This window comes from Ictidomys tridecemlineatus, chromosome 14, assembly GCF_052094955.1.
Source record: "Ictidomys tridecemlineatus isolate mIctTri1 chromosome 14, mIctTri1.hap1, whole genome shotgun sequence".
NCBI lineage: Eukaryota > Metazoa > Chordata > Mammalia > Rodentia > Sciuridae > Ictidomys > Ictidomys tridecemlineatus.
The window spans coordinates 62,893,905-62,920,846 of NC_135490.1; the positions used below are offsets into that span (position 1 = coordinate 62,893,905).

General features: G+C 43.3%; 2 protein-coding genes across 9 annotated transcripts in view; both read right to left on the minus strand.

Annotated features, from left to right (window-relative positions):
* The window catches only part of Fgfr1 (fibroblast growth factor receptor 1), a 54,551-nt gene that overhangs the window by 26,255 nt on the left and 1,354 nt on the right, over positions 1-26,942 (minus strand). For all 8 annotated transcript variants that reach the window (XM_078031230.1, XM_078031229.1, XM_078031228.1 and 5 more), the window contains exon 2: positions 18,005-18,183. In XM_078031230.1, coding sequence (XP_077887356.1) covers positions 18,005-18,095 — 91 coding nt within the window. In that variant the 5' untranslated portion in view covers positions 18,096-18,183. The remainder of the gene's footprint in view (positions 1-18,004; positions 18,184-26,942) is intronic.
* On the minus strand, positions 7,358-17,989 carry LOC101977689 (large ribosomal subunit protein eL43). The gene has a single exon (XM_078031233.1). The coding sequence runs from the start codon at positions 7,833-7,835 to the stop codon at positions 7,500-7,502; it is 336 nt and encodes a 111-aa protein (XP_077887359.1). The 5' UTR covers positions 7,836-17,989; the 3' UTR covers positions 7,358-7,499.

The window sequence follows — 26,942 nt, forward strand, 5'->3', positions numbered from 1 at the left end:
CCCAATACCAGGGAAGCTGCAGAAATGAGGAACACCTATCTTGTGGGTGGCAGGAAGAACAGGACAGAGACAGGTGTGTGTGGCAGGAGAGACAGGAACACCAAATCAATTAGCAGGGTCTGATGCCCAGATCAGCAGCATTCACCAGTCGCCGACCCAGGGGATTTGGAGTAGGGTGCCTTTTTTTTTTTTTTTTTTTAATAGAAAAAGGGAAAGGAGTAAGAAGGAACATTTTGCATGCAAATGGGCCACTGCCAGAAGAGCCCATTAAAATGTAAAAACTCCACATTCAGCCTGACAAAACGGTGCAAACTGCTGTGTTTGCCAGAGGGGCAGCAATAAAGCTCACAACAAAGGGGCCGAGGAACAATGGCGGGCTGAATGGCCTCAGTCAGCAGGTCCCCTCTCTCGTTGCCATGGGGACCCCACCGGGGCTTACTAAAGGTATTTCCTGAGGAGAAAGGCAGTGCACACATGCCCAGGCAGCCCGGCTAATCCTGACAGGAAGCCATCGCCATTCAGCAGCCCAGGGGCTTGGGGCTGGAGTTTTGTTTTGTTTTTATTAAAAAAAGATTTTGGTCTTTTGTATGTCCCACCTCGTCACTGTAATTTAGTGCAGAGCCGCCTGTGCTGGGTAAAGCCACAGCCAGGGCCCTGTGACTGCCCCACGACCCCCCAAAACCAGCTCCCCAGGAACTGAGCTGGCGGAGGAAGCATGCAGAACCCCACTTGTCAGCTCCAGACTGAGTTTGTGTCAATCTTAAAACATAGGAAGCCTGAGCGTTAATATGCTGTAATGCACCCGAATTGAATTTGGGGTTCAAACTTCTGTTTCTGGGTTTATCTGATGCCTCCTTCCGGTCTGTACTTTGAATTCCTCAGGATTTGGTCCCCTTCCCCCCAAATGGTATCAGAGTCCCCCACCTCCCACTTTGGGAGAACCTTCTCAGCTTAAAGGACTGTAATTAAGTGATTAACAAAGGAATGCACCCAAGAGTTGTCTTAAAAAGAAATCTCCTTTCTTTCCCCAACAAAAGTTCAGGGCCCCAATTATTTACTGATAACACCTTAAGCGGAGTCAAAAATAAAACCCACTCCACCCATTTTCCAAAATGGTTCCCAATAGACTTTGTTTCTCTCCCTCCAATCTTATCAGCCAGAAAGAACTCAGTAAGAGTGAAGGTGGATGCCCTGCAGCTATGGGGAAGGGCAGTCAAGGATCTCAGCTCCTAGAAGTTGTGTCACCATTTCTCATTTGGCACCAGAAGAATCCAGCCTTGGCAGATTCAGGGAAGAGAGCCAACAACACAGCTGGCGGTGGAGACAGAAACTCCCGGGTGACAACTGCCCCCTAGAACACAGTTTAGAGTAAATTAACATTTCCTAGCAACTCATAAGTGGAAAGAGCCATCTCCAACAGAGTCTAAAAAATGAAGGGGGCACAGCTTGTTCGCTGTGATTCGAACCCAGGTCTGAGTTTGAAAATCCCATGAACTTGCAGCTAGACCTTTCCCCAAAACATGTTTTGAGCCTCGCATTTTGGATAGAATCACAGAGGATGACATTTTATTTTGGAGGCAATGAAGACTGCCCAGCAACTACCATGAACATCTTGGGAAGCTTTGAAGACCATGACTAAATGGGTTCTACTTTGGGACAAGGAGCAAGAGTCTGCTCAATGATGGGGAACTCTTTAAAAGCTGGTATGGGCAATTTATGTGGACTGTAGGTCAGGTGAAGGTCTTATTCCTGCCTTTAAAAAAAAAAAAATCATGCCCTAAACTCAAAGCAAAAGTATAACTGGTCACCAACTGATAAAATGCATAAGAACAAACTTCTTCCACTAAGATGTTAGCTTGAGGTAGGGGGAGGAAGGGGTGTGTGTGTGTGTGTAGGGGTCCTGCTGTAGGAGGGGAGTTCAGACCCTCCTACCACTGGCCCAAAGCCCAGGCCTCCCAGCCATGTGTCTGCAGCTGCGACCTGTCATGCACTTCCTGGTCTGGGTTCTGTAATGGAAAGATCATTAAGAGTGGGGGAGGGAGGAGAGCGAGAAGAATCAACAGCGAAGAGGTAACCCTGCAGCTCCTACTCTCCGCTGTGCTCTGACCTTAAAGTCCGGTCAGGTTCCTTAAAGAAAAGAATGTATTGCCCTACCCCCACCTCTCCCACCCCCAGGCCCTCCCCAGGCCCTCCCCAGCCTCTCAGAGGGCTGCCCCTCCCCCAGGCTCAGCGGTGCTGATTTGGGGAAGGAAACGCCAGCAGCTGGCCAGGAAAAAGTTGTCACTCCCTAAACTTGCTGATGCACTAGTAGAGGCCTCAGCTGTTTGAGAATGTGTCTTATGGACCCCCAAAACCACAATAGGTGTGCTGCACTGCACAAGTCATCAGGACTCTCAGCACCCCAACATTCTGCCAGCCCCACACCCCCATCAGGTCTCAATCCTGTGATGGTGGTTCTGGGTGGCCTGGGTCAGAGCCCTGCCTAAGGCCCACTCCCAGGTGGGGAAAGGAATGATTTCTTCCTAAAGTAACATTTTTCTCAATGTAAAGAAATGGCCCGGGCTGGGGCTGGGGCTCAGTGGTAGAGAGCTTGTCTAACATGCATGAGGCCCTGGGTTCCATTCTCAGCAGAACCCCCCTCCCCACAAAAAAAAAAAAAAAAAAAAAAAAAAAAGCTCTTATTTTCACTTTAAGAGAATAAAAGTGATAAAACATCCTCTTAAAATGACATAATATAGATGATGGTTCAAGGGGCTGAGGGACAGGAGAAGGAGGCGCTGATTAATAGGTATGTCAATTAAGTTCTAGTGGAATGGTAGTGATGGCTGCACAACAATGTGAACAAACAATACCACATAACTGTGCCCTTGACAATGGATAAACTGGTGTATTTCATGTTATGTATGTTTTATCCCAATAAAAATAATTAAATGGTGATGGGGCTAGACACCAATAGCTTATTTAAAAATGTGCTCACTCAGTAAAATAAGTTGAGAATCCTACATGGGTTTCAAAATATGAGGAGGGGAATTATACTGGTCCTAAATCTAAAAATGTGGGACCAAGGGTCAGTTTCACAGATTTCCAGGCCTGTGGAAACCCAGAAGTTGCTTCATTTATATGCCATCTTCCACATACCAGGTATTCATCATTTAGCCTCCTTCTCTCATACACACAGCATCAAAGATGAGCATTTTACTCTGTTTTAAGAATTAAACACATAGTTTCCGGGTTTTTCTACTTAGGATATTATGGCTTTCAGGTAGAGCACATAGAAGAATGAGCCTGGTGTGTATGTGCCTTTGCTTCCACAGGGATCCAGGACCACTAGAATCCTGGGGAAGAGAGGTCTTTTGCAGAAATCATTTAGTCCCCAACTCAGCTTGAGCCACACAGGTGGCTGTCACTGGCTGGATGCAGCAGAGGCAGCATCCGAGTAGAAATCACTCCACTGGCTAACCTTACCTCTAACCATGTGACCCCAGGCAAGTCACCTTCCTTGACAGCTTCATGCTCTGTGAAATGAGGAGGCTGACTTGAAAAGTTTTCTTCCACCTTAATGTCCTGGGTCCCAACAGGGACTTGCTGGATGGAGGAGTGTCATCCACTGACTTCCCCACCTGCCCCCAACCAAGAGCACACTGATGATGGGGGAGGGAACCATCTCTCCATGTAACTGTCCTTTAAGAAAAGGGAATCTTATGCTTAGTGAAGCTAGCCAATCCCTAAAAAACAAATACCAAATGTCTTCTTTGATATAATGAGAGCAACTAAGAACAGAGCAGGGAGGAAGAGCAGGAAGAAAAGATTAACATTAAACAGAGACCCGAGGTGGGAGGGAAAGGGAGAGAAAAGGGAAATTGCATGGAAATGGAGGGAGACTCTTATTGTTATACAAAATTACATATAAGAGGTTGTGAGGGGAATGGGAAAATAAACAAGGAGAGAAATGAATTACAGTAGATGGGGTAGAGAGAGAAGATGGGAGGGGAGGGGAGGGAGGATAGTAGAGGATAGGAAAGGTAGCAGAATACAACAGTTACTAATAGGGCATTATGTAAAAATGTGGATGTATAACCGATGTGATTCTGCAATCTGTATTTGGGGTAAAAATGGGAGTTCATAACCCACTTGAATCTAATGTATGAAATATGATATGTCAAGAGCTTTGTAATGTTTTAAACAACCAATAAAAAAAGAAATAAAGGTCCATCAACGACTAATAAAAATATTAAAAAAAAAAAGAAAGAAAGAAAAGGGAATCTGTTTTGGTCACAGAACTCTGGCCACCAGCACCTTCAATAAATGCTTCTCATCTTCATCTCTTCTAAGACTAGCAGAAAACTCAGTATTATTCAAGAATTCACTTCATGATCCTTTTTTGATGCTAATGGAATACAATCCCATGAGAAAAGTTAGGTCAATAAATTTTTCAAATGCATTGGGAATTTGTGGATAACAAAGAAGGGCTAACCTGACAAAATAAAGACCACTTCCAACCATATCTCTCAGGCATTAATAGGGTTTTGACCATTCAAACAACAAATCATAAGTTTTGGACACCAAGGGGTGAATTTTATTCTAGGTTCAAAGGCTAATTCCTAACAGCAAAGGAAAAAAACTTAATTCCAAAAATAAATCCTCAAGTTTGACCATAAAGGAGCACATTCCTAAAGGGGTGGAGAATATGCATCCCAAAGATAAAGATAATGGACTTAATGCAGGAGGGTGTTCCAGGAAGAGGGTCTCTTTCCTTCCTAGGACGGCTTCTAGAACACTTCCCTATTCCAGTCTCCCCAACGCAGCCCTCCAAGGTGAAAGTACTCATCTTCTCCCACCTCTCCCCACTTTCCAGCCTATCATGCCTTTCTCCTCCCAGAACCTCCAAAGTTCCATCTTCATTCACCTCTTCCCAGCACAGGGGTTAGAGCAGTAGGCAAAGACCTGATCCCGAACCACTCCACCAATCTATTAGCTGTTGAACCTTAGCAAGTTTTGAGACTTTGAGCCAGTCTCCTAAGCTGCTAAATGGCAACAATGCCTAGCATATAGACTTTCTGGGTATGGGAATGAATTGAATTCAGAGATTCTCAAAGTGTGGATCCCAGGACTGGTGGCAGCAGCATCAACCTGGGAACTTGTCAGTACCAAGGTTGGGCCCTTTTTCAGAATCAAGAGGACCAAAATGTAGTGATGTGCTTTAACATGCCCTCCAGGAACACTGAACCAGGAGAAATCTAAGGACCACTGTACCGTGTGAGGTAAGAGTTTACTACATGGTAGCACAAACTGTTTTCTCATTGATTTTCTTTGTCTTCCTAGCTTTGCTTTTTTTTCTTCCTTCCTTCCCAGTTTCTTTTTCTTTTTGGTACTAGAGATGGAACCCAGGGGCACTCTACCACTGAGCAACATCTCCAAACCTTTTTATTTATTTTTTATTTTGAGGCAGGTTCTCACTAAGTTGTTGAGGCTGACGTCGAACTTGTGATCTCTTGCTTCAGCCTCCCAAGTTGTTGGAATTATAGGTAGGTGCCACAGTACCCCAATAGCTTTTCCTTTTTAAAATTAGAATTTTTAGATATATTTTTAAAAAATGACAATGGATTGCAACCTACTTGTGAAATCATCTACTTAAAAAGTATTAATATGTCCAAGACATCTGTATGTGTGTGTATATATATGTATATGTATTTACATATACATATGTAAATAGATACACAGTCTCCAAGTTACAATGTTTCAATGTAAGATTTTTCAACTTATCTGTAGGAAGAACGTGATACACATTTAGTTGAAACTGTGTTTTGAGTTTTATCTGTTTTCCGACATGCCCTACACTGGGCATCAACAGTGAGCTGCAGCTTCAGGTAATTAATTGATAATCTATAGTATACTGGATTCCTGATGTCGGTTTGGATAGATATTTTATAAGTGATATGAGATATTAGACACTTTATTATAAAACAGGCTTTGTGTTAGATGATTTTGCAGGCTAATGTAAGTGTTCTAAGCATGTTTTAAGATCAGCTAAGTAAGTTAAACTATGATGTTAGGTAGGTTAGCAGTATTAAATGCATTTAACTTAGAATGGGTTAACAAGATGTAACCCCACTATAAGTCGAGGTGCACCTATGTATATACATATAAAAAGAGACAGAGATAAAGTCACGCTCTGTATAATGTTTTGGTCAATAATAAGCCACATACGACAGTGTTCCCATAAGATTATAATTGAGCTGAAAAATTCCAATTTCCAGGGACATTATGTCAGTCCTCAAGTCACAGAGTAAGTAACACATCATTCATGTGTTTGTAGAGAAGCTGGTATAACAAACTTACTGTGCTACTACTCATATAGCACATCCAATTATATACAGTATATAATATTTAATAATGATAATTAACTGGTTTATGATTTATGATAATTCTTTTAATTGTTATTTTAGTATGTATTTATTCTAGTTAAATATAAAAAAGCTTACTTTTATATTTAATGTTGCTGGCAGCATTATGCCAGTAGCAGCCTCATATATCTCATGTTTTCTGTGTCTTGACTCCATCATTTTCTCTTGTGCTTCATTTAAATGGTGTCATCTCACTCATCACAACCACAGGAGTAGTGGGCTACACCATGTACACAGATGCACACTCTAATTGTCCTATGAGTGTGAGAGGCTGTGCTACATAGGTTTGTGTAAGCACTCTATGATGGTCCCACTAACATGAAATCTCCTAACCGTGTACCTCTCAGAACATACTGACATCATCAAAGGGACACCCAACTCTGTGTGTGTGAACACGCTATTATATATACTATAGTGTACAGCAGTCAGTCAATTTACACCGTTCCTTTGAAAAGAGGCCATCCTATGTCATTTCATATGTCCTCATATAATCTAGGGTCTAATGTCTTTATTTGATGTGGGCTTTGAATATTACTTCTATTTTTTCTTTTGCACCTTTTTATTTTTTACCATCTAGAAAATACTATGTAATTATATTCAAGTTGAAGTCCACACTTTAGCTGTTGTAGTTCAAGAACTATCAATATTGATATCACTTGGGAACTTAAAATGCTGATTCCTGGGCCCTTGCCCTGCCAAGGTCTGCATTTTAACAACACTGGATACTACTACTTCTTCCTTTTTTTTTTTTTTTTAATGTATATACTTTGTGTATTTTAGCACATTTTACCTTTAAAACAAATTTTGTACAATATGTCAAATGTATCTCTGAGTAGTTGAACAGTGGTTTAAAAAAAAAAAAGCTAAGTATATACCTAAGCTGTAAGACTTAGTTTCATGCCATTATCATCTGACTACTGGGGGGAAAAACATCTGAATTACAATAACCCATCTCAGCAAAATTTTCCAATTCATATTAGAAGGGCTTTGATTTACAAATCTCTTTTGAAAAGGCAATATTAACACAATTCACATCAGAACATCCAGTTAATACAATTAACAACAAACCAGAATTTTGCTATATGGTAGGACTTTCTACTGGTCTTTCAGTTCCTTTGGCCTTCTGATTGCAGACTTGACTGTGATAGCAGAAGTGGTGTTGTAGGTCCAGGTGCCACCAGCCACTGTTTTCATGCAGGGACTACAGTGCCAGATCCCCAGAGCCCAACTCTTTCTCATGGTTTTGCCACAGAAGGAACATGTGTACTTGGCGTGCTGGCTGATTTTAATCTTCTTCACTATTTTCCAGAGAGAGGCACCGTAGCGGGTCCCATATTTACCAATGATTCCGACTTTCTTAGTGCGTTTAGCCCTGTCACCACGACTTAGGCCCGAGACCGAAGAGTGGATACTATTTCTTAAGTGAGTCATTTATTGTATTTGTGTAATTAAGAGTTAATGCTGGCTGGGCCTGGGCCTGACCCATACATAGTGAGGGTAGGGGTAGGATGGCTCACTCAAGCATTCAGGAAAGGTCTACAAGACTTTTACTGTTTCTTCCCAAAAGGTTACATGGATAGTACCAACTGACAGAACCAGAGGAAAACATTCCCTAACTTTCAACAGGTCTGGTTTCTATTCCTAGGGCACTACGAATAGTGTACCACAAATTGATACATACCTTTAAAATCCTGTAATTATTCTGTGGTACTACCTTGTAATATAAAATTTTGTTTATACATTAATTTGTTAAATATAAACACTAAGAAAAACAAAATTTTAGACCCCACTCCACCCCAGTTTTTGCACTTAAAGAAAAATAACACTGTAGCCTTAAAAAAAAAAAAAATCCTAAACCCCAGTCTTTATGAACCTTCTGACATATTTATTTTCATCCAGAAATCTAGGTAGGTTTTTTTTTTTTTTTTTTTTTTTTTTTTGGTACCAGGGATTGAACTCAGGGTACTTAACCACTAAGCCACATCCCCAACCCTTTTTTGTACTTATTTAGAGTTTCACTGAGTTGCTTAGGGCCTCACTAAATTGCTGAGGGTGACTTTGAACCCTTGATCTTCCTGCCTCACCTTGCCAAGCTGCTGGGATTACAGGTGTGTACCATTACACCCAGTTTACATCTATGTAGTTTTTGTGTCTAAGCAATACTGCTGCATTCCAGACTAAGTGTGACCTACAAAAAACTCAGGTATGGTATCTGATGCTTGAGCATCTCTGATCCTAGATCTCTCCCAAGTATGAGGTCTGTGGCTACTGTGGAAAAGAAAGGGTTTTGTTCCGTTGATTCTTCCATGCTAGGGAACCACTGTCATTAGGGCAGCTCAGACTTGTGACTGATGTGGAACCTCACAGTACAGAACAGAATGTCACAGGAGAAATGACTCAAGGCAAACATCTCAAAGAGAGAAGTCAGATTCCTGTGAGATAAGGAGGACTAAGCCAGCAATGTTTATTTTTGTTATTTTTTATATTATTATTATTTTTTAAATCTCTTTTTATTTTATTTATTTTTTTGTGTGTGATATTAGGGATTGAAACCAAGAACACTCCACCACTGAGCTACATCCCCAGCTCCCTTTATTTTTTGAGATAAGGTCTCATTAAATTGCCCAGGTTGGTCTTGAACTTATAGTTCTCTTGCCTCATGCAGGGATGTTCAACAAAAGGTGTTCTGCCTCAATTTTGTGGGGAATCCAATTTGATATAGGTATGGAGAGCAATAGAGAAGGAAAAAAATATCATCAGACCTACCGGAATTTGAAACCTCATGCTACCCCTCTCCAACTATACAATCTTTGAGAAGTTACTTAATTTCCTGAACTTCAAACTAAGGTTAAATAATCTCAAGCTAATCATGGGCATGAATCTTGTGTCCATGGGTTCATTATAAAGAAGTAAAAATGTAAACCATGCAGTATAAAGATGCTTACTATTAATTATGATGATGATGGAACCCAGGGCCTTGTGCATATGGCGAGTACCCCCAACCCCAGCCCTGCTTTCAAAAAGATTTTCACTGGCACAACCATTCTGGGGGGCAGTTTGATATAGTGATGATATCAAAACATTTAAAATGTAACTACCCTTTGATACATGAACAAATTTTATTTTTAACAGTATGTTCACTCAAGTGCAAATTACTAGAAATAACCTAAGTTACTCCCAAAGAGGAGGACAAGATAAACAAATTTTGTATACTCACAATGGAATACTAAGTAGTTATCAGGCATGATGAAAAGCTTTTGTGTATGACAATAAATATAGACTTAAGTTATAAATCAGTACATATAGTATAAGTCCATTTCTGAAAGTTTGTATAAAGGCAAGAAAAAAGTCTTTTAAAAAAATAATCATTTTTGGATGATGGGAGTGTAAGTTTTTCTTTCTTTCTTTTGTACTAGGGATTAAACTGGGGGAGCGGGGTGTAATATTACCACTGAGCTACATCCCAGTCATTTTTATTTTTTATTTTGAGATAGGGTCTTGCTTAGTTGCTGAGGCTACCCTCCAACTTGTGATCCTCCTGCCTCAGCCTCCTTAGTAGCTAGGATTATAGGTTTTCTGTATTTTCTACAATGAACTCAGACTACATATCAAAATAAGAATGTTTTAAAAGAACAATATTCTTGCTAATTGCACAGAACTTTGAGAGGAGTTATCAAACATTAAAAACTCCAAGGGCTGGGGTATGGCTCAAAGGTACAGCATATGCTTAGCATGCATGAATCCCAAGGTTCAATCTGACACTGCAAACAAACAGGCAAAACCCAAAAACTTAAAAAAAAAAAAAATTTGAACAAGGACTGGGGATTTAGTTCAATGGTAGAGTGCTTGTCTAGTAAGTGTGAGGTCCTGGGTTCAATCTCTAGTATACACACCAAAAACCTGAGGCAGAATAAAGTCTGTGCTAGATTGATTATTAAAAACAAAACAAAACAAAACAACAAAAAAGCAAGGAGTGAACAGGGGAAGACGCCAAGAAGAATATGTTCCTTAAACTAGGTCTTAACGCAAACTCAAGTTAACCTTAGGCCAAGAATTGAGTAGGTATTACAAAATGTGAAAAGGAGAAAAGGATAAGGACGGCCAGTTCTGTCTGAACACTGGTTAAATTGGGTAAATAATTCCCATTTCTGACTGAACAAAGGTTACATATAAAGTATATGTTGTAGTAAAAAAAAGTGTGTGGGGGGGGAAACTTACTTGGCCAGATGAATGAATGAATGGGTTGAAAAAAATTAATGAAGGAACAAATCCTTAGCCAGAGGTTAGTTTTCAATCCCAGTGAAAACAGGAAGGGGTAAACTCTGAATTCAATTGAATTTGATTGAATTGTTGATTAACACTTAAAACTTCCATGTTGCTGTCTCATGCCCTTTTTCCCTGCTCAAGCTCATAACCAATAAGCCCACTCTTTCTTGAACTCTTTGACCCTCTCACGACCACTTGAGGCTTAATACACCTATGTGCCCAGGACAGGGCCTGCTATCCCAATGTCCACCTATTGCACACAAACCGTACCGATTTGGCCCGGCACAACGTGGGGGATTAGGACAGAGCATGGAGTTTTGAGTTCTGCCCAAGCAGATCTTTGCTGTTCCCTGTAACTACATGGGCAGACCCCCTCATCCCAGCCTTCCTCAGTGCGCAGGACACAAACCTTTAAACGAAGGCAGCGGGCATCCTCTTTGGCAAAGGAGAAAGGTGAGTGATTGGTTATTGTGAGCTAAGAGTCAGGAGAGGGGAAACCAGGGGACAGATGCTCAAGCTTGATGCTACTCTGCTGGCATGACACCTACTGTGTATTGTGTGAGAGGGTCCCTACTGGGCCACTGACAGCTCTAAGTCTGAGAAAATCCCCAAGGTCAGGAGCAGCCTAGATTCCAAAAGGAATTCTCCTAAAAGGAAATGGTTTGGGATCTGCCCCAGGTTCTTAGGAGGCCAGGGAGGGCAATTAACTTTCAGTTCCAGAGGAGCGGGGACAGGTTGGGCAGAAAGAAAGAATGAACACGGAGGCCTGGGCAGCTGAATTTAAGAGTCCAGGGGAAGGAAGGAGAGCAGCTGGACCTCCCGGGTCAGCAGGAAAACAGTTGTCTCATTTCCAGGCTTCAGGGAAAGAAGAGGGAGGCAAAGGTGCTATCTACAGGGGGAGTCTGAGGCCGCGGTAGCCCCAGAGGAATGAGGCATTATAAAAACAGGGCGCAGCTGCTGGTCAGGCTCTCTGACCCTGGACCTCACCCTGCTGGATAATGACTCCCCAGAACTCACTTCTCCCAAGGCCATCCATCACCACCCGGACAGTCACTCACTCGTTAGCCTGACCAGAAGCAAACACCCTGGCTGGACAGACCCTGTGGACCCATTTTCCCATCTCTAGGCGAAGGCTTGAGAAGAATCCCTGACACCTGCCGGCCTACCCCAGACTCCAGGCAGTCACAGAAACCAGGTGACAAGAGTCACGGACAAAGAATCAGGGATTCTTTGTTTGGGCTCCCTCCCTTCCCCCACCCGCTGCGCGGCCTCTGGATAGCCATTTGTTCTTCCCTGAGAAATTCCTTCTCCCTGACTTCGGGGAGTGGGTTGGCAAAGCCAGAGTGGAAAATCAGTGAAGCTAATGGTGTAGCAATGCAGAAGCCAGAGCCAAGAACACAGCCTTGGAGTGGCTGAGCTCTACCCAGTGTGGTCAAGCAGGACACGTGAGCACCCCCACATTCTCTCACACTCTGCTGAGAGCTGCTGGGTCCTCCCAGCCCTGCCCTAACTCTAACACTTGCAAACAGCCACCTCTCTGGGGAGGCAGGCATGGGACACAGTAGATCCTGAGGGAAACCTGGTAGCTTAGAGCACTGGTGGATTTCTACAGACCTAAATCCCCCGCCCTTGTTCTCAAGTGGGTCATTCCACATCACCTTTGGCTCTAAGTAATTCCACTAGCCTTCTGGAATTCCTCTTGCCATTCAGTGTGAATTAGAAGCAAACAGGTTCTTTTCACAAGAAGAAATGATGCTGGGGATGAGGTGGAGTGGGGGCACATCCTCCAAGTGTCCCAGGGCAGCTTTGGGACACTGGTCTTCAGGCCAATCAGCTGCAGCCTGCGGAATCACAGCATGTCTTATATTGGGACACCCCCTGGTATCTATCTGAGACTCCTGCTGTAGCTCAGCTGAAATGCACACCCCTTTGGACTAAAGGCAGCTGCAGAACCCCTGTGGGGTGGGAGTGTTGCCAGGACCCTACAACTTGAGGGCTGGTTCATGGTTCTGGCACTACCTGCAGCCATGGGTACAGGTTTCTGCAGAACACAGAGACAAAGACCTGCTCTGTGGTACACACATGGCATGCCGGGGGACGTGCAGCCAGAAATGGAAACATAGAGCTTTTCCATTAAATGTAACCTCTCCCCCATTCAACCAGCCACCAGATTCCTTCAAATCTGGGTGGGTGGGAGGAGCTGTAAAACCTCAGCCCATTAAATCGCTTATGAGTTGCAGGTTTCTGTGGATGGAAGCAAGTATTTGGAGACTGCAAATCTCACACACTTTATGCCCTGTACCATGGGGTCCGGGATGTTTAACCCACCTGACTGCTGAAGTGGGGGCAGGCAGGAGTCTCCAGAGTGGCCTTGCAGGCAGTTTTGGATGAACCCACTCACGGTTCCCCTCAAGTCCTATTCTAGGAGGAAAAAACAAATGGAAACAGCCCACCTCAAGCTCAGAATGTCTTGCAAGCTGGTGCTTATCTTCTGAAAGGGGTATTCTACCCCCAGGCCTGTGATCCAGCTTCAGTCCACCCGCAAACCTCAAAGCCTGATCTGAAACAAGCTTGTACTTGGTAAGATGGCACACGAGAGAATGGGAAGGAGAGGGAGAGGGAAGGAGGGAGGTTGGTTTTCCTGGAACCCTTATTAAATCAGCTTTCCAAGGACAGCCAGAAACTCCAGGCCCTCCCCAGTCCCTTAGGAGCATTTGCAGACTGCTAGTATTGCACTCAGCTGGGGGAGGGGCTGCCAACACACACACACACACACACACACACACACACACACACACACACACACACAGCACATAGCCTTTCCAATGGGGGAGAAGGTTTCAATGCAGGCAGGGTTTGGGGTAGTCTGCTTTCAGTTTAGGGACAAATCCTTTATACACAGATTATAGTGTTTTTTGAGGACAATAGCAGCATTATTTAATAATCAGTAGGGCCAAGGCTATACAATATATCTAACATTTGTAAAGTTCCTAAAGTTCACAAAGCATGAAGATATGTTTTCTCTTAACCCGTCACAGTCACAGCTGTTCTCAGCCACGACAGGGCAGTGTGCCGTACCACAGAGCTCGTAGGGGATAAAAGTGCCACACTAGGAAGGGACTTCCTTCACCAGACTTGTTCTCCAAGTCCCGCGGCTTTCCACTGTTCCGTCCTAGGCCATTCCAAGTTGCCCCAGGAGACCACATGTCCCTTACCATATGGGCTAGACTCCTGGGTCCCGGGAAAATGGACTAAGAACAGCCATTTATTACTGTGTACCAGGCTCTGTGTAAGAGCTGTGCAGACAGTCTCATTTGATCTTTACAATGACCTTATGAGCACATATTCATTAACAGAGTTTATAGAAACCTCAGAGAAAACTGTCCCAAGAGTCAACAGGGAGTAAGAAGTGGAGTCAAAGCCAGTTGAGGCGGTGCATGCTTGTAATCTTGAGAGGCTTAGGCAGGAGGATAGCAAATTTAGAGGCCAGCCTCACAACTTAGTGAGACACTGTCTAAAAAATAAAATTAAAAAGGGCTGGAAATGTAGCTCAGTGGTAGACTAGCTCTGAGCTAAATCTCCATTACTATAAAAGAAAGAAAAAAAGAAGTGCACTTGAAATCAAAATGAAGGTAGTCAAGAAAAAACATAAAGACTTGTGCGTGAATGTTCAGAACACAGTAGTTTTATTAAAAATGGCCAAAATTGTTCATAACTGCTATAATTCATGTGCTGGCAGGTTGGCTTCCTGAGTGACAATATTGAAAGGTTGAATACCTTTAAGAGGTGGGGCTTAGTGAAGGTCACTGCTTCTATAAGGGATTAAATGTAGTCCTCAAGAAACCTGTAAGTTCCCCTGAGACTTGTTAATAAAAAGAGGAAGACCGGCCCCTCCCTGGTCTCCCTATCTCACCATATGATCTCTCTTACATACAATCCCCTGGTGACCCACCCTCCATGTAGTGATACTGCGAGGTGGGCCATCACCTGAGGCTAAATATATGGGCTGCCTGATCTTAAGACTTTCAGCCTCCAAAACCATGAGGTAAACAAACTTCTTTTCTTTATAAGTATCCAATTTCAGGTCTTTTGCTATAACAACTGAAAACAGACTAATACAATGACCAAAATGGCCATCAAAAGGTGAATACATACTCAGCATGTAATTTTATCATATGAAATTCTAAAACAGGAAAAATGAATCTATGGTGAAAGACAGTAGATTAGAGGTTGCCCAGGGACTGACTGAAGAGGGGCATGGTGAGGGGTGATGAAAATGTTCTATATCTTCGCTGAGGTAGTAGTTACATGGTGTACACACATTCTATAAAAACACATGGAGCCGGGTGCGGTGGCGCATGCCTATAATCTGAACAGCTCAGGAGGCTGAGGCAGGAGGGTCGCAAGTTCAAAGCCAGCCTCAGCAACAGTGAGGCGCCAAGCAACTCAGGGAGACCCTGTCTCAAAATAAAATACAAAATAGGGCTGGGGATGTGGCTCAGTGGTCAAGTGCCCTGAGTTCCATCCCAGGTACCAAAAAACAAAAACAAACCAACAAAACGCGTGGAACCATACACTTACAATCAACACATTTTATGTTACATAAATTATACCTCAATTAAGTTAACGTTTTTATAAGCTCAGTCCTGACTGCCTACAGCCTCCCAACAGTCCCCATCCCCCCTCTCTTCCTCCCTCTTTTCTCAGAGCTTGTACTTTGTCCTCATCAAGACCTTCAGATCCCTGGCTCTATGCTCCATCCCTGCCGGTTTCCTTTCCTAGATAGGATCCACCACCAGCAGCTTTAATGACCCTCCTCCTCCAGCCCCACGCCCACCTAAATCTCCGGTAGCTCATTTCCCTGCTCCACACCCTCTTCAAGTGCCTAGGCCAAAGATTTGTACAAATTCATTTTCTCTAATCTCCATTCTTGGGCTGCAAAGAGTCTTGCAGAAAGTTAAAAAAAGGAAAAAAGAAAATGCTTCAGGGTCCATCATAAAAGCACATTCTCAACCCTCATCCGTGCCCTCCTTGTTCCTGGACTCCCCTGCCTCTGTCTACACAGTGGCTGGTCACCATCTTCTCTGCTCCCGTAACCTTACTTTCATCTTGTCTTGTCTCTAGTCATCTAGAGTTGCTATTCTACCGACTTAAACCCCTAGGTTCTATTTCTGGAGGGTCTTTACTGTTTTTTCCTTCTTTTACAATCTTACAGCCCCCATCCTACTTCCCGATCTCACCCCAACTAGACAATCAAAACAACCTTCCTAACCAGTCTTTCTGTCAACAGAGGCCACAGCAGTAATAAATGCTAACACTTTCCATCTACGTGCTTTATTTGGATTATTGCATTTAATCCTTTTTTACCCTTCCCATTTTATAGATGGGCAAAACTAAGGCTTACTGGGCTCGAATTTGGCAAAGGAAGTTAACGCAGCTATCACGTGGCAGAGCAAGATGAAAACAGGTCCACCTAACTAACCCCTTCCTCTCATCTGTCCAAATTCAGTGGCCAAATTAAATTTCTGAAAGCTGGAACATGTCACTAAATTTTTCAAATTTCCCCAATTTTTCAAATCTACCCATTTTAAGTATAGTTTCCTTAGCGTGGCATATGGAAGCCTTTCATATGGTAGCCAAATCTAATTTTCTAAGGTATTATTTCCCATAACTATTTAACCAAAAGGCAAACCATTCTCAATTTTATCTTATATATCCTGCCTCTGTACCCTCACTCATGCTGTTCCACACAGAAAGCCCTTTATTTCTCTCTCCCAGATGCCTAGTTTTTACCCATCTCAGATGATCTGTGCTCCTCTCTTCCTCTGCATTCCCACTGCATTTTTTTAAACATTGTTTTAGTTGTAGATGGACACAATACCTTTATTTATTTTTATGTGGTGCTCAGGATCGAACCCCATGCCTCACACGTGTGAGGCAAGCACTCTACCACTCAGCCTCAACCCTAGCCCCCCCACACTGCATTTTATTATAACTCCAATGTGTAATTTAAACACAGTATACTTGGCATTTATTTCTCTGTACTTGTCTCTACCTTATGGTTAACTCCTATGGGCAGAGATAAACTCTCCCACTTTGGGTCTCTGGCATGTTCTTGCTCAGATCTTGCCTGTGGTCCTACAGAATGCCTGCTCCAGTTATTACACCTTCAGGAAGTCTCACACAACCTTCCCTGCTCCTTCCAAGCATCATGTAACTAGACGTGTTCTCTCACCCATCACTCATCATTAAAACATAGCCTAGACTGATGGCCTTGTAAATACAGCCACCATATCATAAGCACCCAAGCTTTTCATCTACTGCTTGCCAACTTTCTCTATGTGACCAGTCACCAAGTCTCAAAGTCCCCCCAAATGCCCAAACATTAATTCTCACAAAATCGCTCAAAAGCTATCAGGTACGCGGCACTTGTAATCTCCCATAGGTATTTTCATAACTTGTGCAAATCTCATGATCAGGGGGGCAAGTCTTCCTGTTACTAATAATCTCCCTGAATTTCCAACACACTATAGGTCTCTATGCTCCATCCTGCTTCCTAGTTCCCAGTCTCTTTGAAATCCCTCAAATAGGACATCTCCAAAGCAAACCACTCAGCAGGCTCCTAAACAGGGCCTGGGAGACACATTCAAGAAAGGCAAAATGGCAGGCAAGTCATCATGACCACCAACCCTTATAGAAGATGTGTCTTTGGAACAAATTTTTTTTAATATATAATTTTTTAGTTGTAGACAGACACAATACCTTTATTTTATTTATTTGTTTTTATGTGGCACTGGGGATCAGCAACCGGTGCCTCACACATGCAAGGCAAATGCTCTACCAACTGAGCTACAACTCCAGCCCCTGCAACAATTTTTTATAAGTCAGAGGTTATTATCAAACTCTTACATCCTACAATGTCCTTTGCTGTACAATTAAAATGCTAAACCAAAAGTCATAGGCCACTTGGTCCCCGTCGCACCATCTAGCGGTTTTTATATATATATTTATATACCACCCAGGATAAAGACCCAGCTCTTAGGTGCCAATCAGATGTTTTTTTCCCCTCATCTTATCAACTCAGGATGGCTGTCACCAGACTTCACAACCAGACTTCACAACCCCAACCTCCGATGAAGTCATTTAGATTTATAACCAGGCCCAACCAGCCTAAGGATCTCAAGCATCTCTACTCTAGGAAGGAAGCCCTTAGCTCCACCTAAGAAGGAGCCTTCCTCCTTGATCACATCACCTCCAACCACATCACCTCCATGCAAGCCCAGCCTGTTCAAAGGCTCGGGGGTCTGGGCCAACCCTTCAGCCTACTGCCTTACCTTGTTCAGGCAAGGTCGGGGCTGGCCTGGCAGTGCAGAGTGTGGCTGTGACCAGCACAGCCCAGAAGAGGAGGCACTTCCAGCTCCACATCCCAGTTCTGCAGTTAGAGATTGGTGACAAGGCTCCACACCTCCATGGATACTCCACCTTGAGCCCGATTCTCCTTTTCAAGCTGACTCTGGGGAAAGAAAAAAACAAAAGGTTAAGAGGGTCTGAGAGGTGGGGAGGCACAGAGAAAAACAAAGTAAAACATGTCACATGGTCACCCTGGCCAAAACGTTGCTTGAAGCAGTAACTACTCCTTAAGGTACAAAGAAGAGAACTATGAGCTTATCCCAACATTCAATCAGAAGTTCTAGGTCTCGATAAGACTAAGGGTTGTTTTATTTATTTTACTTTATTTTGGGGGGTACCAGGGACTAAACTCAGGGACACTCAACCACTGAGCCACATCTCCAACCCTATTTGTATTTTATTTTGAAATAGGGTCTCACTGAGTTGCTTGGTGCCTTGCTTTTGCTGAGCCTGGCTTTAAATGCGCGATTCTCCTTCCTTAGCCTCTGGAGCCGCTGGGATTACAGGTATGCCACCACTTCTGGCTAAGGGTTGTTTTAATTCATGCTAAAGCTTAGTGCTTCCCAAAGGCCGTTTATGTGTTAAAGGCTTGTTCCTCAGAACGGTGCCACTAGGAGATGGTGGAACCTTCAAGAAGTGGAATGTAAGCTAGACACACAACTATTATTCCAATTACTCACAACCCCAGCTACTAGAGAGGCTGAGTCAGAAGGACTGAGAGTTCAAGCCCAGTTTGGCCAACACAGTGAGACATTCCCCTGCACCCTGAACTCAAATATTTGGGGCCTAGGGGAGGTTTTAGGTAATCATGGGTATGACCTTGAAGGGGATTATGAGAATCCAGGTCATTCCTAGCTGTAAGGTGAACCATGCTCGAAAGCAACAGACCCAACCAACCACAGACTGAAACCTCTAAAACTGTGTGCGAAATAAACGTCCTAGTGGGCTGGGGCTGGAGCTCAGTGGTAGAGCACTTGCCTAGCATGTGTGAGGCACTGGGTTTGATTCTCAGCACCACATATAAACAAATAAAAGGTCCATCAACAACTAATAAAAATATTTTTAAAAAAATAAAACAAATGTCCTATTTTTCAGTTGATTAGCTCAGGCATTTTGTTATAGTAACAGAAGGCTAACACAATTCAATTCTACAATTATATTTCGAGTGTAGACTAAGTGCTAGACTGACTGGAAAGATTACCATGAGATTCTCCAAGGTATAAGCCTCAAGACTGTTTATGCCGATAAGTGAACAGTCTCATCAATGTCCCAAACTGTTCTGTCACTTTGCTGGGGTGAGGGCTTCACAAAGTGGTGTGCAATTAATTGGAGGAGACTTAAGTATGCTGAGACTCCCCCAGTATTTTATGGAACGAAGCACTCAACCACAAAGTAGCAGAACCATCTGGGGACAGTCATAAGGCCATTCACTTCTCAGCTCAAAGATTTTTTGTTTTGGTACCAGGGATTGGACTCAGGGGCACTTGACCACTGAGCCACATCCCCAGTCCTATTTTGTATTTTATTTAGAGATAGGCTCTCATTGAATTGCTTAGTACTTTACAGTTGCTGAGGCTGGCTTTGAACTTGCAATCCTCCTGCCTCAGCCTCCCGAGCCACTGGGATTTCTGACACATGCCTCCTCACCTGACAGCACAAATGACCTTGAGACTTGTACCTTGGAGAACCTTACAGTGATCTTCCCAGTCAGGCTACCTCTTAGTCTGCACTCAAAACAGTTGCAGAACTGATCTATCCCTTTGGTGAAGAAGAGAGATGGATGAAATGTGGAGCACACCAAAGACTAGGAAATGGGAGCCAAGTACACAGGTAATTAGCTAGTAACTATGGGACTCAAGGAAGATGCCAGGCAAGTGCTCTGAGTTATATCCTCAATCCCCCAGAGTTCTTTCTTTTTGTTTCTAAAACTGTGTGAATCACAGGCATCTCCAGTTCTACCCACCTCCCTTACAGACACCAGAATCCTCACCACTCTTACAAAGGATTTCAGAGCACCTCAGAGGGTGGAACCATGAAGTGGATCCAGCTGTCCTTGATGCTGGAAGGTGACAGCTGATGTCTGACAGAGAATATCCAGAAGTTAGGACAGGAGTGGGAGGGAAACATCCCACCGCACAGTCAAGGGCTCTTGCAAGGGCTGACTCAAAGATGGCTCATGCCTGCCCCAGTTTAATGCACACACTTGGCAGCCCTTGACCCTTCCCAGGACCGCAGTGATAAAATTTAAAACAGCTCCCTAAGGGACTGGAGTGGTAGCGAGCTTGCCTACCATGTGTGAGGCACTGGGTTCCATCCTCAGCACCACCAATAAATAAATAAATAAATGGGTAGGTAGACAGGTAGATAGATAAATAAATAAATGTATTGTGTTCGTCTGCAACTAAAAAAAAAAAAAGTTTAACAAAATAAATAAATAAATAATAAAACAGCTCCCCAGGGTCTTAAAGAAAGAATCACTGCTGAAAACATGTATCAAGTGATAAGACTTTTTGGTCACTGTTGGGCTATGTGGGGGGTGACCATCTCTCTCTTCCAGGTGGCTTTTGTCCTAAATGCTCCAGGGAGCCATCCAAGTTATTCAGAGAATCTGTTTCCCCGGAACATGCCCTAATGTGGTGCTTCAGCCCTGCCTCCCCCTGAGCCAGGCAGGGCCCCTCTCAGTGACTCAGTCCTGGCTGGCAGAAAAACCCCAAATTCTTGGCTTCGCATGTGCTCGGCCTGCAGGAATACGTATGCACTATCGCTGCTCCCTCCCAAGGCTTACTAAAATTTCATATTAAAGAAGTAAACATTTTCTTTTTTTGTACCAGGAATTGAACTCGGGGGCACTCGACCACTGAGCCACATCCTCAGACCTATTTCGTATTTTATTTAGAGACAGTTATTTAGCGTCTCACTGTTGTTGAGGCTGGCTTTGAACTCACAATCCTCTGGTCTCAGCCTCCCAAGCTGCTGGGATTACAGGCGTGTTCCACCACACCTGGCCAAAAGTAAACATTTCTATTTTATTTTTCTAAATTTAGGAAAGGGACTAGAGATGGAAGGAATATTTACTGAATATTACAATATGCCAAAACTGCACTAGGTACAATTATTTGTAACTACAAAGCTTTATTTATTCCTCACCATAAATTTCAGGAGGATAAAAGGTATAATTCTCCTTTAAGCAATGGAGAAACTGAGGCTCAAAAATCACCCGTTTTCATATGGTAGAGGACAGGATGGGAGGATGCAAATAAGGGCTAGGGTGTAGCTCAGTGATACAGTGCTTTCCTGGTCCTCAAGGGCAAAAAAAAAACAGCCCTATCTGATAAAGTCTCAAAGGGATTCATACCATAAAGAAAACAAGTAGATAAGGACAAATCTGAATTAGCTCTGGAAATGAAAGGGTATTTATTAGTCCTTTGACGGACGGAAAGACCCCTGGAAGCAGACCACAGATGGGCTGTCTAGGACAAGGATGGGGCACAACCTTGGGCCTGGCACAGAAGCAATGCTCATCTAAGGGCATCTCTGGCCCTGCCTTTCACTATATCCCAAAGATACACCTCACTGATGCAGGCTTGTCACCCAGAAAGATGCATCTAACTCAGGAAAACCGAAGTCCCTAGTAACTGCCAGCCTACTAAATGAATCTTTAGTACCCAAAAAGGGTAGATGGGAGAAGGTGGTATTATCTTGAGATGATTCAGCTTGGTTTCAATTATAGGGCTGGTTTCAGACTGTCCTCCGTGATCAGCGTACGTCAAACTAATCTGACACTTTCCTTCCAACTCATTCAGCCAATACCTATACCCCTCCAGGCCTTAGGTTTCACCTCTAAAACAAGGATGCTAAGAAAACCTGGCTTCCTGGCACCAGTTCCTGAAATGAGAAAATAAGTGGGCACTCACCCCATTCCACACACCTGCAGAAAATGCAGTGATACAAACAGCTCATCCATGGTGCTGTCTGTGATCTTTGGAACCGCCATCTCATCTTCTCATTCTATTAATTAATGACTTCCCCAAAGCCCTCAGGAACAGCCTCTATCCGTTACAGCTTGACATATGTGACCTCTAGCCTTGCAGGTGTATACAGAATCTTCCCCAGAGACCTTGCAGCTGGCCCCCTTCAGTCTCTCCAATATCAGTCAGGACTCCCAGGACTCACAGCTTGACTTGCCTGGGTGCAGAGGTCCTCAATGGGGAGTGAAGGGTGGAACACAATACCTCAATCTTCACACTTGCAGGAGAGGGCTAAAATATCCGCCCTGCCTACATCAAAGGTGGTTACGAGGACTGAATGGCAACATGCATTAAAGTGCCTAAAGTTCTCATCCAAGAGAAGATGACCAGTGTCTGGTGGGAAAGCAAGGGCTGGACCACATGACCTTGCATCTCTCCCTAATTCTAAAAGTAAAGATTCTAAGCCAGGTGTGATGCACAGCTGTAATCTCAGCAGCTTGGGAGGCTGAGGCAGGAGGATCGCAAGTTTGAAGATTGCCTCAGCAACTTCCTAAACAACTTAGTGAGATCCTATCTAAAAGTTAAAAAACAAAAAGGGGTGGGGACATGGCTCAGTGGTAAAGTGCTCCTGGGTTCAGTCCCCAGTACCAAAAAAAAAAAAAAAAAAAAAAATTCTATGAAATATCCTTTTTATGAGATTTCAATTTTCTTACAATATAAACAATGCAATAAAAACTAGTTTATGAGTTCAGGCCAAGTCTTTGGCTGGACAGGATTAACAAATGAATTCTTGCCCTTCCATTTATGACCTTACCATTCTGGGACAGACCCTTCACTTTTCTGAGCCTCAATGTGCCACTTGTTGGAAGGAGTTAAAATACTTGCCTTGCCTACATCACAGGTGGTCATGAGGATGAAATAAATGGGAAGTGGGGTCAAGGGGCCCACTTTCACCTCTTGAAAGTACCAACTTGGTCAAACAGAAGGGGTTGTAACTAAACATTGTGTTTTGATGGTATTCCCAGAAATTTTGATAACTATGGCAGGAGGACCCAAACTTCCTACCTGGGACCTTCCTACCTTTCTAAAGGTATTTCTCACCCTCTATCTTTAGGATGTACCCTGTACTCTAAACCTGGCTGGCCCATTCAGTGGCCTCTGGACACATGCAGTTCTTTAGCACCTGCAATGTGGCTACTGTTCCTTAGGATGTGCTAGAATGAAAAATATACACTGATCTTGAACACTGATCTTTTTTTCCCCTTGGCATTAAAAAAAAAAAAAAAAAGAATGCAAAGTGTCTCATTAATTTTTTATGTTGGGATTGGGAGTATTTATAGCTAAATGGTAGAGCACCAGCTTAGCATAAGCAAGCCCCAGGGTTCACTCCTTAGCACCCCCACAAAATTTTGTATATTGATCATATGTTCAAATGATAATATTTAGGGAATATTAATATGATACATTAATATAAATATAATAAACCAAATTATTAAAAATTAATTTAAAAATAATTAGAATCTAAACAAATACATTCAAAATTGATGTCATCCATGAATTTTCACTTAATTTCAAATGTAGCTACAAGGAAATCTAAAATTACATGATGTTTGTGTTCTATTTCTACTGGACAGTGCAGTTGAGTTCATCTCAATTCCTCTATACAAGTGTTTCTTTTTTGCCCTTCCTCCCTCTGCAGTGCTTGGGGGGTTTCCTATTCTTGGAACTCCACCTTAAAAAGTTATATCTCTTCCACAAGCCTTTTCTAGGCCTTGTAGCTGCAGGAACCCATTCCCCTAAATTTTCAAAACAAATGACCAGCTCCTCTCCCATGAGGCCTGTGTTGCCTGCTATTATTGTTCTTTATATTCCCTATCCCCTTCTGTGCCCAACTAACCTTTATCAATACCCTTAGTACCTAGTATGCACATAGCAGTTGCTGGCATATTTGTTAATTGGCTGAATAGAAGAAAAAAATTCTGATCAAGCAAGAACTGACACAGGCTGTATTCTTTTTCTGAAATGGTTAGGACCAAAGTTATTTCAGATTTTGAGGTTTTTCAGATTTTGGAATATTTGCATAGCTTATGCCATTGAACATTCTTAATCTGAAAACTGAAACTTTAAGATGCCAATATGACATAAGTATTTTGGATTTCAGATTTTCAGATCAGGGATGTTCAACTTGTATTAATACTATTTAAAAACAGAGTATATTGGGGGGGGGGGCAGAGGGGAGTCATAGCTAGTGGCCTTGTTAGCCAGCCAAACTCTATTCTAAAGAATACCAAGTGAGAAATTTCTAAACATCTTGATGCCTCAGAATTGAGGGCAGCACAAACAGAAATGGTCACTTTTCCCAAATGTTTACTCCATGTTGAAGAGTGCAAGCAAATACTTTTATTAAAAAGTATTTTGAAAAAAGGCAGCTCAGTTTACAAAAGTGTAGTTGGTCCAAAGGAAATGCTAATTGTTTGAGTTTCTGCAAGGAAGTGTCCAGTATCCTTGCAAGTGAGAAGTATATATAAAATTAGCAATGAATGAAATGCTAATTGTGCCACATTATCTATGAAACCCTGCTGTTGAAGAAAGGTCATACTAGTGGAGCATCACCCAGGTGGGTGCTGTTTACTGGGACAGGAGGGAGGGAAGCCAAACATTGCTTCTTTATTGCAAGAGGGGTGGTGGTGATGAGGAGAGGTTTCTGTTTAAGATGCAACTTTGAGGGGAAAAACAAATATCCTAGCCACTTCTGGTATTTAATCCTCTCTGGAAACACCAGAACCTTCTCTAAAGCTCTACATCTGGACTCCCACCCATCCCTGGTGCATTCAGACCTTTTACAGAGCTCTGGGGAAGACAAATGCAAGGCAAATTTCCCAAGAGGAAATTAAACTCAAGTGATGTGAGGTTCTTTCAGAATAAGATGTTTGAATCAATTCTAACTCCTTTCCTCCAGCAGCAACAGGCTCAAACTTCCTAGACAGCTCTTTAACTAACAGCCATTTTGATGAAAGAGATTTAAAGAAATGGAAGCAAGGGAGAAAAAAAAAAAGCCTTCAGAGGCTGGCTGCTAAACCTCAAACTCACAGGAGCAAATTTCCTATTAGAGGTCTTGTTTCAGGTCAATACCTCAAATAAACAAAAAGCATACCACTAAAAGAAAAATCTATGGATTTTCCTTGGTCCCCAAGGCTGGAGTCTGTCAACCCAATGTTCAATTCAATTTCTTGCCCTCTGGAGCCCATCAGGAATAAAGCTAGCCCAGGCTTAGGGATTCCTGGATGTATTCTTAATCCCTGCCCTCCCTCCAGGAGGAAGAGATAACATCTGTGATGCTCCTTCTCCATTTCTTCCTGTCCCTGTGCTTCACTTATTATTCAAAAGGCACCAAAAGGAACTTTCTAACATACTCTATGGCCAGAGACCAAGGAAAAGAAGCACCTTAAGACTGTCTACTTTGGTCCAAATCCCTATTGTGAAAACATCTCTAAAATGGGCATTTCCGTCCACATGGTAAAAGCAGGCAGTGAAAGTACTCTCAATCCGGAGGACTCTCATTAAAAAGCTGACACTCAGCTATGACTAAGAGTAAATGCAACAGATACTTCAAGGGGCTTGTCACTGATGCGGTATATAACCATCCCAGCGGAAGCCAGGCCCCATCCCCAAATACCCAGTACCCTGAGAGTCAGCGCAGCCCTAGCTTCACCCAACCAACTTAAGGAAAATATGTAAACAAGTCATTAGGAAAGGAGGCAGGCCATCAGGACAGACAGAGGGCAATGGCAGAGCTTGCTGGTCTTTGGTCACTGAAAGGAAAAGAGATGACCCGGGCCTGGGGGTAATTAGCCAGACGAAGGCAGGTCCCTTGGGCCCTGCTACTTAGCTTTTAAACAAGCCTCAGAGAGGAAACCGGGAGCCTGAGCCAAGGGAGGAAAATGGCCACTTTCTGCTCAACAGTCTCAAGGCAAAGGTTCTACAATTTAGACGGTATTCCAAAAAAAGCACTGGTCCGGAGGTGCAAAGGGCAGGGCACATCTGCAGAGGAAACAAGTCACCTTAATTACCATGTCTAGAGAAAGTGCGATTTCATTACAGCTTCCAAAACTACCGCCCAAAGAAGGAAACCAGAGAAGTGTTTTCAATTTGAAAGAGAGTGGAAAGGAGAGGGTGAGAGGGACCAACTCTCCCCACTCTGCAGCAACTTACCCCTTGGCTGGACACTAGGATGCTTTCCTACCCCAAAGAATATTCAAAATCCAATTCGACACTCCACCCCTACCCCTGCTTACATAGCTGCAGCCATTATTTAAATGGTAAAACACCCCACTTTAGTTTCTGAGGGCTGCAGCTCAAGTAACTCCCTAAAAACACACAAGGAGCGCCTCTGGCAGCAAACAGTTCACGCCCCCAGCCGCTGCGCACCCGGCTAGCTCCGGGGAGAGTGGAAAAGAGACGTGTGACGCCGCGGTTCGGCGGCTCCGCACTGGGACTGACGCTGCCTCCTCTTCAACTATAATTAAAGGGGAGAGAAAGCGATGCTTTGGTTCCAGAAACATCTATAAGGGCCGGTTCTGGGCCAGACTCCTAGCCAAAGAGGCCACCTTTAGCAGAAGAACCGTCCAAAAGTGCTACAGACGAAAACCTTGGCCCCATCTCCCAAGATGCGTCTTTTCTGCACAATCTAGAGAGCACCCAAACGCCACCCCCAGCAGCAGAGAATACTTAGTTCGGGAGGATACTAAATAACTTGGGCTCGCGGTAACTTTCTTTTTCTCCTCCAATCCGAAAGCCTAGTTTCCAAGTCTCCAGTAATTTTAAGGAGGGAGGTGGTAAGAACAAGTTGAATAACCCCAGTTTTAATTTAGAAGAGGGGGAGGGGAGGAAGAGG